This window comes from Anomaloglossus baeobatrachus, chromosome 1 (genome assembly GCF_048569485.1).
Source record: "Anomaloglossus baeobatrachus isolate aAnoBae1 chromosome 1, aAnoBae1.hap1, whole genome shotgun sequence".
Lineage (NCBI taxonomy): Eukaryota > Metazoa > Chordata > Amphibia > Anura > Aromobatidae > Anomaloglossus > Anomaloglossus baeobatrachus.
This window is the reverse complement of record NC_134353.1, coordinates 628,272,311-628,287,932: the sequence shown is the minus strand read 5'-3', so window position 1 is coordinate 628,287,932 and position 15,622 is coordinate 628,272,311. Positions and strand designations below refer to the sequence as shown.

General features: G+C 43.8%; 1 protein-coding gene across 1 annotated transcript in view; it reads left to right on the top strand.

Moving 5' to 3' along the window:
- The window catches only part of ROR2 (receptor tyrosine kinase like orphan receptor 2), a 282,624-nt gene extending 267,327 nt beyond the window's left edge, over positions 1-15,297 (top strand). Inside the window, exons 7-9 of the mRNA XM_075318958.1 lie at positions 10,934-11,179; positions 11,834-12,039; positions 12,832-15,297. Of these exons, the coding sequence (XP_075175073.1) occupies positions 10,934-11,179; positions 11,834-12,039; positions 12,832-14,247 (1,868 nt within the window). The 3' untranslated portion in view covers positions 14,248-15,297. The remainder of the gene's footprint in view (positions 1-10,933; positions 11,180-11,833; positions 12,040-12,831) is intronic.
- The last annotated feature ends 325 nt before the right edge of the window (positions 15,298-15,622 follow it).

The window sequence follows — 15,622 nt, the reverse complement described above, 5'->3', positions numbered from 1 at the left end:
GCGTTTCATGGCAAATAGCCGACAGGGTCGCAAGAAGCGTGTTGAGCAAAAAAGGCGCAAAATAACTGCCCATGAATTGAGGAAAATCAAGCGTGAAGCTGCCAAAATGCCATTTGCCACCAGTTTGGCCATATTTCAGAGCTGCAACGTTACTGGAGTATCAAAAAGTACAAGGTGTGCCATACTCAGGGACATGGCCAAGGTAAGGAAGGCTGAAAAACAACCATCTTTGAACAAGAAACAGAAGATTAAACGTCAAGACTGGGCCAAGAAATATCTTAAGACGAATTTTTCCAAGGTTTTATGGACTGATGAAATGAGAGTGACTCTTGATGGGCCAGATGGATGGGCCAGAGGCTGGAATAGTAAAGGGCAGAGAGCTCCGACTCAGATGCCAGCAAGGTGGAGGTGGGGTACTGATATGGGCTGGTATCATCATAGATGAACTTGTGGGACCTTTTCGGGTTGAGAATGGAGTGAAGCTCAACTCCCAGACCTACTGCCAGTTTTTGGAAGACAACTTCTTAAAGCAGTGGTACAGGAAGAAGTCGATATCGTTCAAGAAAAACATGATTTTCATGCATGACAATTCTCCATCATATGCATCCAACTACTCCACAGCTGGCCAGTAAAGGTCTAAAACAGGGGTGGGGAACCTTTTTACTGCCGGGGGCCATTTGGAAAATTCTACCAACCTTCGGGGGCCGCACAAAATCATCAACTTGAAAATGACCCGGCTATAATTGGTCAAACAATTAATTAACTCACCCCTATACCCCTACTGTGGCGGCCAGAGCTGATTCTCTTTGGTGCGCTGTGATGTTTGCGTCTCACAACTGCTTTTCCAGGTTTGTCTTTGTTTGAAGCGCAGATTGGTAAATCATATATATCACACAGGAGACACTGTACATACACACACCGCTCTGACACACTGCCCGTGTACTGCACACAGCCTTGACACAGTTGTCATATTGTACACTACCCATGACACACACTGGCCATATATAGTACACATGCACAGGAGATACTGTATACTGCACACAGCACTCACATGCCGTATACAGCACACACACAAGCCATACACAGCACTCACACGCCGTATACAGCACACACACAAGCCATACACAGCACTCACATGCCGTATACAGCACACACACAAGCCATGCAGAGCACTCACACGCCGTATACAGCACACACACAAGCCATGCAGAGCACTCACACGCCGTATACAGCACACACACACAAGCCATACACAGCACTCACACGCCGTATACAGCTCTCACACGCCGTATACAGCACACACACAAGCCATACACAGCACTCACATGCCGTATACAGCACACACACAAGCCATGCACAGCACTCACACGCCGTATACAGCACACACACAAGCCATACACAGCACTCACACGCCGTATACAGCACACACATGCCGTATACAGCACACACACAAGCCATGCACAGCACTCACACGCCGTATACAGCACACACATGCCGTATACAGCACACACACAAGCCATGCACAGCACTCACACACCGTATACAGCACACACACAAGCCATGCACAGCACTCACATGCCGTATACAGCACACACATGCCGTATACAGCACACACACAAGCCATGCACAGCACTCACACGCCGTATACAGCACACACACAAGCCATACACAGCACTCACATGCCGTATACAGCACACACATGCCGTATACAGCACACACACAAGCCATGCACAGCACTCACACGCCGTATACAGCACACACACAAGCCATACACAGCACTCACATGCCGTATACAGCACACACACAAGCCATACACAGCACTCACATGCCGTATACAGCACACACATGCCGTATACAGCACACACACAAGCCATACACAGCACTCACATGCCGTATACAGCACATACAAGCCATACACAGCACTCACATGCCGTATACAGCACACACACAAGCCATACACAGCACTCACATGCCGTATACAGCACACACACAAGCCATACACAGCACTCAACACGCCAAAAAGTTCTGCATGTAAACATGTGCACACCAGGAATTAGATATACCAATAAACCTTACAATATGAAACTTTATTACGTGCCAAACACAGCACACACACACGCCGTATACACAGCACACACACAGCACACACGCCGTATACACAGCGCACACATAGCACACACACCATATACACAGCAGACACACGCCGTATACACAGCACACACACAGCACACACACGCCGTATACACAGCACACACACGCCGTATACACAGCACACACACGCCGTATACACAGCACACACACAGCACACACGCCGTATACACAGCACATACACAGCACACACGCCGTATACACAGCACACACGCCGTATACACGCCGTATACACAGCACACACACCATATACACAGCACACACACAGCACACACGCCGTATACACAGCACACACGCCGTATACACAGCACACACACAGCACACACGCTGTATACGCAGCACACACACAGCACACACGCTGTATACACAGCACACACACAGCACGCACGCTGTATACACAGCACACACAGCACACACGCTGTATACACAGCACACACACAGCACACACGCTGTATACACAGCACACACAGAGCACACACGCTGTATACACAGCACACACACAGCACACACGCTGTATACACAGCACACACACAGCACACACGCTGTATACACAGCACACACACAGCACACACGCTGTATACACAGCACACACACAGCACACACGCTGTATACACAGCACATACACAGCATACACGCTGTATACACAGCACACACACAGCACACACGCTGTATACACAGCACACACACAGCACACACGCTGTATACACAGCACACACAGCACACACGCCGTATACACAGCACACACACAGCACACACACAGCACACACGCTGTATACACAGCACACACACAGCACACACGCTGTATACACAGCACACACACAGCACACACGCTGTATACACAGCACACACACAGCACACACGCTGTATACACAGCACACACACAGCACACACGCTGTATACACAGCACACACACAGCACACACGCTGTATACACAGCACATACACAGCATACACGCTGTATACACAGCACATACACAGCACACACGCTGTATACACAGCACATACACAGCACACACGCCGTATACACAGCACACGCACATGTCGTATACACAACAGACGCTGGACACTTAAGTGACAAATACATTTGATATATGGTGGTATATATTAGATATAAACACACTTAGCGCAGATATAAGTACCTGCTGCTTAGTTGCCCTGTAAGATCAGGTGCAGCACAAGTGATGGATGCAGCAGCTCAGCTCAAGGGCTGGCTTCATTCTCGTCTTTTCTCTCCAACAAAAGACCTGCTAGCCATGAACAGCCGAGCACAGAATGGGAGTGTGAGAGGTAGAACGCACGGCACTATACAGCCTTCTATATCCCGTGCATGCCCCTCCCCCATCACTCTGATTCTAGCTGCAATCTCACAGGGAGCATGTAGGAGCAAGAGGGAGGAAGTCCCACCCCCAGTGCTGTCTGCCGGCAATAGACATTAGACAAGATGAGCGGCTGCCCGAGCACCACAGCCAGCGGGAATCTGCTCCAGTGCCCCGGGGGCCACAGAAAAGGTCATTGCGGGCCGCATACGGCCCGCGGGCCGGAGGTTCCCCACCCCTGGTCTAAAAGATGAAAAAATAATGACATGGCCCCCTTGTTCACCTGATCTGAACCCCATAGAGAACCTGGGGTCCCTCATAAAAGGTGAGATCTACAGGGAGGGAAAACAGTACACATCTCGGAAGAGTGTCTGGGAGGCTGTGGTGGCTGCTGCACGCAATGTTGATCATAATCAGATCAAGCAACTGAAGAATCTATGGTTGGTGGGCTGTTGAGTGTCATCATAAAGAAAGGTGGCTATATTGGTCACTAATTTTTTTGGATTTTGTTTTTGCATGTCAGAAATGTTTATTTCTATATTTTGTGAAGTTATATTGGTTTACCTGATGAATATAAACAAGTGAGATGGGAATAGTTTTGGTTTTTATTAAGTTGCCTTATAATTCTGCACAGTAATAGTTACCTGCACAAACCGATATCCTCCCAAGATAGCCAAATCTAAAAAAAAAAACTCACTCTAATGTCCAAAAATATTAAACTTTGATATTTAAGTCTTTTGGGTTGATTGAGAAAATAGTTGTTAATCAATAATAAAAAAAATCCTCTAACATACAACTTGCCTAATAATTCTGCACACAGTGTAAAGTTAGCTAACCCCGGAACAATCATTGAAATAACTTAAAACTGACAAAAGTCATTTTCAATTTAAATCGATTTATCAATCATTAAAAATCAGACATTGCTATTGAACTGTGGTTCAACAGGAAAATTGAAAGAAAAACGAACTAATGAAAATGGCCTGGACTAAAATTATGGGACCCCTACAAAAGACTGAAAATAAATTGACCATAGGGACATGTTAAACTTGCCCTATAATGTGCATCAAAGATGTGTATAAACTTGTAATGAGTCAATCTGCCTATTTATAGGTTGAAAAGTAGTCACTGTGCTGTTTGATATCATGGCATACAAAACGGTATATAAACCAAAAAAAGATAAGGAGACAGTTGTGTCAGGAGATTAAAAAGAAAATTATAGAGAAACATCTTAAAGGTAAAGGCTTTAAGGTTATCTCCAAACAGCTTGATGTTCTCGTCACAACAATTGCACAGATTATTCAGAACTTTAAGGTCTTTGGAACTGTAGCCAACTTCCCTAGATGTGGCTGCTAAAGTTAAATTGATGGGAAATATATGAGATGGATAATACGAATGGTAACTAAAGAGTGTAGAACAACCTCTAAAGTAATTAAAGATGAATTCCAAGGTCAAGGTACATCAGCGTCAGATCGCACCATCCGTTGCTGTGTTGGGCAAAGTGGACTTCATGGAAGACAACCGAGGAGGAAACCACTGTTTAAAGCAAATTATAAAATTGTGAAACTGGAATTTGCTAAAATGTGTTTTGACAACCACAACTCTTCTGTGAAAATGTCCTTTGGGCAGATGAGACAAAACTGGTGTTTCTTGGCAAGGCACATCAGCTCTATATTCACAGATACAAAAATGATGCATGCAAAGAAAATAACCTTGTACCTAACTGTGAATTACGGAGGTGGATTGGTTGTGTTTTGGGGCTGCAGTGGCATATGGTGGCTTGAATCTGCACAGGGTGCAATGACATCTCAAGACAATCAAGGCATTCTGGTGCCATTTGTGCTGCTCAATGTCAGAAAGCTTGATCTGAGCTGCAGGTCATGAATCCTCCTACAGGATAATGACCCACAGCACACAGCTAAAAACATCCAAGCATGGCTAAGAGCAAGGCATTGGACTATTCTAAAATGGCCTTTTATGAGCCCTGCTCTAAATCCTATTGCACATCTGTGGAAGGAGCTGAAATCTCCAGTCTGTAGAAGACTCCCTCACTCCTGAGACAGCTGGAGGAGTTTGCTCTTGAGGAGTGGGCCAAAATACCTGTGGACATGTACAGAAGTCTCATTGAGAGTTACAGAAAGTGTTTGTTTTCAGTGATTGTGTCAAAGGGTTGTGCAACAAAATGTTAAGGCTACATTCACATGACCCTACCGTTTTTGCGGGCCGCAAAAAACGGTCTGTTTATTTCATGGATGGATCCATGTGGCATTCGTGTGACATCCGTTCCGTTTCGTATATGGTCCGTGTGTCATCCGTGTGCCTTCCGTTTTTTTTTGCGGACCGCAAAAAAACGGAAGCAGCAAGAAAGATAAATAGATGAGTAGAGATAGAAATGGATAGATATAGAGATAGAGGGATGGATGAATGAATGAATAGAGGGATGGATAGATAGATGAGAAAGACATATATAATGACCCACCCCCTTGCATATTCTAAGATGGTACCCTTTAGTGACATTCATGTGGCACTAAAGGGTGCGTAGCCTTGTATTTAACTAAAAAATAAATAAATAATTTAAAAAAAAAATGACGTGGGGTCCCCCCTATCGTTTGTAGCCAGCTTGGGTAAAGCAAACGGCTGCAGCCTGCAAACCACAGCTGGCAGCTTCACCTTGTCTGGTACTCCAAAACAGGGCACCGCAAGCTGCTATTTTAAATTAAATAAATCATTTAAAACAAAAAACATGGGGTCCCCCCCAAATTGGATCACCAGCCAAGGTAAAGCGGACAGCTGTGGTCTGGTATTCTCAGACTAGGGAGGTCCACCATTATTTGACACTCCCCAGCCTAAAAATAGTAGGCTACAGCCACCCCAGAAGTGGCGCATCCATTAGATGTGACAATCCTGGTGCTTTGCCCCAACTCATCCCGTTGCCCTGGTGCGGTGGCAAGTGGGGTAATATATGGGGTTGATGCCAGATGTGTAATGTCACCTGGCATCAAGCCCTGGGGTTAGTGATGTCACGCGTCTATCAGATACCCGACATCACGAACCCAGTCAGTAATAAAAACAAAATAGACAACAAAGAAAGTTTTATTTGAAAAAACACTCCCCAAAACATTCCCTCTTTCACCAATTTATTGAAAAGAACAATCAAATCCGGGTCCGGCGTAATCTAATAAGGGGGTCCCATGACGATACATACCATAGTCACTGTCCCAGTCAATGAAGAACAGAATGTTCCCCATTGGCTGGGAGAGTAGTGCAGTGACCTGAGCTAACATCATGAGGTCAGCCCAGGTCACTGCAGGGGATGACGAGCGCTGCTGTCAGGAGGTTAGATGAGATCATTACCTGCTGTGACGATCTCCTGCTCTCCTGACGTCAGCGCTGTCACTGCCTTTTATGCCTGCCGCGTTCACAGCGAAGAATCGCGGAAGCCCATGACGTCACCACTAGTGACAGTCTCGGGCCGCCCGCGAGACTTGATGTGAGAACACTGCGGGCATAGAATGCAGTGACAGCGCTGACGTCAGGAGAACAGGAGATCGTCACAGCAGGTAATGATCTCATCTAACCTTCTGACAGCAGCGCTCATCATCCCTGCGGCTGCCGGCACTGCAGTGTGAGAAGCTGCTGATACTGCAGTGTGAGCAGCCGCGGGGCTGGAGCGGGACACCGACTGCACGAGCACCCGACGGAGGTCACACGGAAGTGCTTCCGTGCGGCTTCCAGGGATACTGCGGGCCCATTGACTTGTAATGAGTCACGGTCCGTTATAACGGAACAGATTAGGACATGTTCCATAATAACGGAACGGACCTACGGCATCCAATGTGTTTTTTTGTAGGATCGGATGCATACGGAAGTTCTTCCGTGTGCCATCCGATCCTACACAAAAGACATTGAAAAGATAGTCCTGTCCGTGGGTCCGCAAAAAAACAGGAACTGACTACGACAAACGGAACGGTCATGTGAATGAGCCCTAAGGGTACCATCATTTTTGTGTAAGCTATTTTCATTAGCGGTTTTTTTAAATTATTTTTCTGTTGAATCAAAGTTGAAAAGCAATGTCTGATTTTCATTCATTGTTATTCAGTAAATTTAAATTGAAAATTACTTTTGTCAGTTATAAGTTATTTCATTGACAAATGTGGGCTTTTTTTGTTACTTCAAAGGGGTTGTCCACTACTTGAACAACCCCCCCTCTCATTACTCATGTTTGCCCCCATTAAAATAATAAAAGCTTATTTTTGCCAACGCATGCTGGCACTGTTCCAGTGGACTAGTATGAGGTTGTTGCGTCAGGCGAGCCCCATGCCCAATCACCACCAGCTTCATGGTCACTGCTTTTAGACATATCTAATATATAAAGCTCAGTGTATGTATGTGTGGATGTATGTGTGTACAGTGCTGGCCAAAAGTATTGGCACCCCTGAAATTCTATCAGAGAATACTCCGTTTATTCTTGAAAATGATTGCAATCATAAATTCTTTGGTATTATTATCTTCATTTAATTTGTCTTCAATGAAAAAGAAAAAAAAAAATTGTCATAAAGCCAAATTGGATATAATTCCACACCAAACATAAAAAAGGGGGTGGACAAAAGTATTGGCACTGTTTGAAAAATCATGTGATGCTTCTCTTATTTGTGTAATTAACAGCACCTGTAACTTACCTGTGGCACCTAACAGGTGTTGGCAATAACTAAATCACACTTGCAGCCAGTTGACATGGATTAAAGTTGACTCAACCTCTGTCCTGTGTTCTTGTGTGTACCACATTGAGCATGGAGAAAAGAAAGAAGACCAAAGAACTGTCTGAGGACTTGAGAATCCAAATTGTGAGGAAGCATGAGCAATCTCAAGGCTACAAGTCCATCTCCAAAGATCTGAAAGTTCCTGTGTCTACGGTGCGCAGTGTCATAAAGAAGTTTAAAGCCCATGGCACTGTGGCTAACCTCCCTAGATGTGGAAGGAAAAGAAAAATTGACGAGAGATTTCAACGCAAGATTGTGCGGATAGTGGATAAAGAACCTCGACTAACATCCAAACAAGTTCAAGCTGCCCTGCAGTCTGAGGGTACAACAGTGTCAACCCGTACTATCCATTGGCGTCTGAATGAAAAGGGACAGTATGGTAGGATACCCAGGAAGACCCCACTTCTTACTTCGAGACATAAAAAAGCCAGGCTGGAGTTTGCCAAAACTTACCTGAGAAAGCCTAAAACGTTTTGGAACAATGTTCTCTGGTCAGATGAGACAAAAGTATAGCTTTTTGGGAAAAGCCATCAACATAAAGTTTTCAGGAAAAAAAAAAGAGACATTCAAAGAAAAGAACACAGTCCCTACAGTCAAACATAGCGGAGGTTCCCTGATGTTTTGGGGTTGCTTTGCTACCTCTGGCACTGGACTGCTTGACCGTGTGCATGGCATTATGAAGTCTGAAGACTATTAACAAATTTTGCAGCATAATGTAGGGCCCAGTATGAGAAAGCTGGGTCTTCCTCAGAGGTCATGGGTCTTCCAGCAGGACAATGACCCACAACACACTTCAAAGAGCACTAGAAAATGGTTTGAGAGAAAGCACTGGAGACTACTAAAGTGGCCCGCAATGAGTCCAGACCTGAATCCAATAGAACACCTGTGGAGAGATCTCAAAATGGCAGTTTGGAGAAGGCACCCTTCAAATCTCAGGGACCTGGAGCAGTTTGCCAAAGCAGAATGGTCTAAAATTCCAGCAGAGCATTGTAAGAAACTCATTGATGGTTACCAGAAGCGTTTGTTTGCAGTTATTTTGGCTAAAGGTTGTGCAACCAAGTATTAGGCTAAGGGTGCCAATACTTTTGTCTGGCCCATTTTTGGAGTTTTGTGTGAAATGATCAATGATTTGATTTTTGTTTCATTCTCTTTTGTGTTTTTTCATTGCAAGCAAAATAAATGAAGATAATAATACCAAAGAATTTGTGATTGCAATCATTTTCAAGAAGAAACGGAGTATTATCTGACAGAATTGCAGGGGTGCCAATACTTTTGGCCAGCACTGTATGTATGTCCGCTAAAGGAATACGCACCATCGCATTTACAATCACGAAATTTTGCACTGACGCCTCATGTGACTAAGGGAACGTCATAGACTATGTTTTGACGGGAAAATTTAACCCTGCGCTTTACAGTTACTCTCCAAAATCCTGCCTCCATTAAACTGAATGGAGCTTGGGAGCTGCAAGTTATTAGTAGCAGCTGGCAGAGGTTGCTATAGGAACAAAATAAACTCTTAGTATAAGAAGCTTATGTGTGAGGTAATAAGATCGGTGGGGAGATGGATAGAGAGAGACAGAAAGAGACAGACAGACGGGCAAAGAGACAGCCCTGGAAAGAGACAGCCCTGGAAAGAGACAGCCCTGGAAAGAGACAGCCGGGCAATGAGACAGCCCTGGAAAGAGACAGCCCTAGGAAGAGACAGATAGGCAAAGAGAGACCTGGAAAGAGACAGCCCGGGCAAAGAGACAGCCCTGGAAAGAGACAGCCCGGCAAAGAGACAGCCCTGGAAAGAGACAGCCCTGGAAAGAGACAGCCCTGGAAAGAGACAGCCCGGCAAAGAGACAGCCCGGGCAAAGAGACAGCCCTGGAAAGAGACAGACGGGCACAGAGAGACCTGGAAAGAGACAGCCGGGGCAAAGAGACAGCCGGGGCAAAGAGACAGCCCTGGAAAGAGACAGCCGGGGCAAAGAGACAGCCGGGGCAAAGAGACAGCCGGGGCAAAGAGACAAAGACAGACTGGGAAAAAGACAGTCGGGGAAAGAGGGAGACAGACAGACACAGAGATAGACAGACTGATATAAATAAAGACAGAGAGATAGAAACAGACAGACAGAGACATAGACACAGACAGACAAGGAAAGAGACAGACAGAGAGACAGACAGACAGCGACACACAGACAGAGACTGGGAGAGCGACAGTTACTATCCCAGGCAATGCCCGGGTACTACAGCTAGTAAGTAATAAAGAGGAAGTGAGAGCCACTCTTTTCCTGTTGATTACTTATATATCCAAAGTGGGAACAGTGAAGCCGGTGGTGATTGGGCTCTGGTGATGTAATAACCCTAGGAATGCGAGCGTTGACACCACTGGACACCACTGGAACGGCGCTGGCATGGGGGTTGAGAATAAGCTTTTTTATTTTACCAGAGGGAAACATGGGTTGTCCAGTAGTGGACAACCTCTTTTAACAGAAGGGGCCAAAAATTGTGTCCCTGTGCCTATATACATATTATAATCGAAAAAGCTTGTGCTATTTTATGTGCTCTTTTCTTCATGTCTATAAAAAGGACAATATGACATGAAAAATAAGAGTTAATACATCTAGTCCTTTTGCCTATCCCAGACGCAGCTGACAACTGTCTGTTTGTAAAGTATAATAAAAAACAGTGTACTGTTTTCATGCTGACATTTTTTGCATCCTTTCTACAGATCAACAATGTTACAATGGTACTGGGACTGATTATCGAGGGTCAGTCAGTGTCACCAAGTCTGGACACCAATGCCAGTCATGGAACAGCCAGGTTCCACACACTCACCAGATGTCAGCTGCTGAATATCCAGAAATTGGAGGAGGGCACGCATACTGCCGCAATCCTGGTGGCCAGATGGAAGGTCCCTGGTGCTTTACCCTTAACAAGAATGTGCGCGTAGAACTCTGTGATGTCCCTGCTTGCCGTATGTATCAGACTTCTCCATGACATATCCTTATATAAAAAATGTTCCTCCTTTATTAAGATAATGTATGTTTTCTAGGATCTTTGCTTATGAACGCCTCTTATTTTTTACCTGATTTCTCTATGTTAGCAGGCTTTTATGTTTATAAATTTTGCTTTTCATTCAGAGTCAAAGTATGATAGTTGTGGCTCAATAAAGGTATAAATGGGACTAAAACTGTACCAAGGCAATGTAACCTCTAGAACAAATGGTAATATGCAGAAAAATAATTCCACACTGTATCAAGTTTATTTTGATTAGTAATTGCATACTTATAGTGTTGTGTAAATTATTATTGTTAAAAAATTTGTGAGTATAAAGTTTGCTTGCATATGAGACTCTGGTGGCCCCAACTCCCTGTTTTGTCCAAAGATTAGGATGAGCATGCAGAATGCGAAGAGTAGACTTTGACTCAGTTTTTCAGTGCTCCCATTCATTCTTTGAACTGTTATGGCATTCAGTTTTTAATTGTGCCTCTTTTTAAGGATTATTTTGTCGGATGAAACTTTCAAGATATTAATATAGTTGGAATTTCTATAAATAATCATTTGTGCCAATAAGCAGATGAACCAAAATAACATACAGTAATGGTTATTCCTCTTTTATTGTTTACAGGTACCAGAGAAAACACAAAGATGGAAATCCTTTATATCTTGGTTCCCAGCATTGCCATTCCATTGGTCATTGCTTGCCTCTTCTTCTTAGTTTGTATGTGTAGAAACAAACAAAAAGCCTCCGCTGCTACCCCTCAGAGACGTCAGCTGATGGCGTCACCTAGCCAAGACATGGAGATGCCCCTTATGAACCAGCACAAGCAACAGGTAGAGTTACATAGTTACATTATTTTAGATTACAGATTCCGGGGCTGAACAGGAAATTATATGTTATAGTACATAACAACATATCCTTCTGTTCCTGTAAGCTTCTCTAAAGTCTAAAGGGTGCTTTACACACTGCGACATCGCTAACAATATTTTGTCGGGGTCACGTCGTTAGTGACGCACATCCGGCGCCGTTAGCGACATTGCAGCGTGTGACACCAATGAGCGACAATCAACGAGCGCAAAAAACGTGAAAAATCGTTGCTCATTGACACGTCGTTCATTTCCTTAATATCGTTGCTGCTGCAGGTACGATGTTGTTTGGCGTTCCTGCGGCAGCACACATCGCTGTGTGTGACCACGCAGGAACAACGAACATCTCCTTACCTGCGTCCACCGGCAATGAGGAAGGAAGGAGGTGGGAGGCATGTTCTGGCCGCTCATCTCCGCCCCTCCTCTGCTATTGGACGGCTGCCGTGTGACGTCGCTGTGACGCCACACGAACCGCCCCCTTAGAAAGGAGGCGGTTCACCGGCCAAAGCGACGTCGCAGGGAAGGTAAGTCCGAGTGACAGGTGTTAGCGATGTTGTGCGCCATGGGCAGCAATTTGCCCGTGGCGCACAACCGACGGGGGCGGGTATGCTCGCTAGCGATATCGGTACCGATATTGCAGCGTGTAAAGTACCCTTAAGGCTTTGCAACATGGGTTGTTATCATGTATAATAATCATTTTTCATTGTGTGTGAGCGCATTCATTCAGTTTTATAATATATTTTTCATTTTTATTGTTAGGTTAAAGTAAAAGAGATAAACCTGTCCACTGTAAGGTTTATGGAAGAGCTAGGAGAGGACCGCTTTGGGAAAGTCTACAAGGGACATCTCTTTGGCTCTGCTCCTGGAGAACAGACACAGACTGTTGCTATAAAGACATTAAAAGACAAAGTTGAAGTGGCCCTTCGAGAGGAATTTAAACATGAAGCTATGATGAGGTCAAGACTGCAACATCCCAATATTGTTTGTCTTCTTGGTACTGTAACTAAGGAGCAGCCCATGAGTATGATTTTTAGCTATTCTCCACTTAGTGACCTCCATGAGTTTCTTGTCATGAGATCTCCTCACTCAGATGTGGGCAGCACAGATGATGACAAGACTGTGAAATCCACTTTGGAACCAGCAGATTTTCTCCACATTGTAACTCAGATCGCCTCAGGAATGGAGTATCTTTCAATTCATCATGTTGTGCACAAAGACCTGGCTGCCAGAAATATTTTAGTATTTGATAAGCTGACAATTAAAATTTCCGATCTTGGCCTCTTCCGAGAAGTGTATTCAGCGGATTACTATAAATTAGTTGGAAATTCACTTCTTCCTATAAGATGGATGTCACCAGAGGCGGTTGCATATGGCAAATGTACCATTGATTCTGATATTTGGTCCTATGGAGTAGTGGTGTGGGAAATCTTCAGCTACGGCCTACAACCATATTGTGGGTATTCAAATCAAGATGTTATTGAAATGATAAGGAATCGCCAGATGCTGCTGTGCCCAGATGAGTGCCCAGCCTGGATTTATTCCCTTATGCTTGAGTGTTGGAATGAGTTCCCTGCGAGAAGACCTAGATTTAAAGACATTCACACTAGACTAAGAACATGGGAAAATATGTCGAACTACAACAGTTCTGCACAAACATCTGGTGCAAGTAATACCACACAGACAAGCTCGCTCAGTACAAGCCCAGTTAGTAATGTCAGCAATGCTAGATATGTTGACCTCAAGCCTAAAGGACGGCCATTTCCTCAGCCACAGTTTTTACCAATGAAGGGACAGATAAGGCCCATGGTGCCACCTCCTCAACTCTACATTCCAGTTAATGGCTATCAGCAGATGGCTGCTTATTTTTATCCAGTTCAAATACCAATGCAAATGGCTCCTCAGCAAATGCCTCCACAGATCATCCCAAAACCTGGATCTCATCATAGTGGAAGTGGTTCAACCAGCACTGGATATGTAACAACTGCACCATCAAATAATTCCATGGCCGATAGAGTTGCCCTTCTTGCGGATGGCAGTGACGAAGCACATGTAACAGGAGAGGATGTGTCACAAAATCCTGTTCAAGAGGAGGAAGGCTCTGTACCTGAGACAGAATTACTGGGTGATAATGATACATCTCTGTTAGATGAAACAGATATTCAGTCAGAAGCTTAAATACTGATTTTATTTCTTCAAGCCTTGAATGGTACAACAGACTGATTGTGATGAATCGCGTGGTGCCTTTATTCCAAGCTAGAGCCATAAACACTAGTTTGTTTCATCTTGGTGTTGACAGCAAGAACATACAAGATTTTGGATCGCAACACTATTATAATAGGAAATGTAAAGTACTGTTGCTGTGCAACATACGGCTGAGTACAACAACACAACATGTGTAAGCCAGACTATGACTGTAAGTTTAGTGGAATGTGCCTATGCCAATTTTTAAGGATCAAAGAGAGTTCCATTAATGACAATAACCCCTTGTCTTTACGAAATAAGATATTTCCCAGGATTTTCTTGCACATGGGAGACACAACAATGAGGATTTTCTACAAAGATGTGAAATGCAACCAATGGAGTGTAACTCATAACTCTACATTTCAGAGATCATGTGTCTTTTGGTTAACTTACACCACTTAATAGATCACCCCACCCTCTATATGTTAGTAGGGAGCCGGACATTGAAATGGTGTACAATTCACTAACTTGCCAAATTTCTTTGGATTTCCTAAGACTGGGGATCTGTTAGTATTTTATTTTCCTTTTTGGTTTAGTGTTTAACTAGACTTGAACACAGATATCTACTGCTGAAGCATCTTTAAAAATGGAGGTGCTGTGAAGTCAACTGCAATGAAAGCCAAAAAGAAAAGGAAAGTGTGACCGCAGAAACATTGTGTAGGGTGCTGTCCTGGATCTTGCTTTTTGCAGAGTAAAACATGTACAGTTGTTAAAATGTAATTTATGTTCTGTCACCTTTTATATACCTTTGTTAAAGAATGGAAGTGTTTTGATCAGAAGTCCTTTATAATTTAACTGTTTACAGTGTCATCCTAGGAGTCAGGTTTTTTTCCCCATTTTTTTTCATATAATGTTCACCTTTTTTTTATTATAAATGTGTAAACAGGTCAATTCATTTCATACCTATGTTTTTGTAAAACTTACAAACGGCACGGTCGGTTGTATCACAGTGCATCCTGTCATATGAGTTCTGTAAATTCAGAAACGTGTTTTTAATAAAGATTTTGCATAAAAGGTTGAATACATTTATTTTAATGTATGTGGCATTCTAAAACATTCACAAGCCAAGCTGAGCTATAGTGTAGAAAAATGTTTTAATTATGCACTTGCTGTATTATTACTCAATTTGGTGGAGGCATTGTCCATTGAATCCTGCTTTCACTCCCTCCCATCTCGCCCTCATAAGTTAAAGGACTCAAAAGGGTTGTGTCACCATAAATGATACATTTAATTAAGCATATAATCTGTATTTAAATATTTATTTACAGCTATTAAAAGTTATGCTCCATTCAAAAAATGAAAAAAAAAT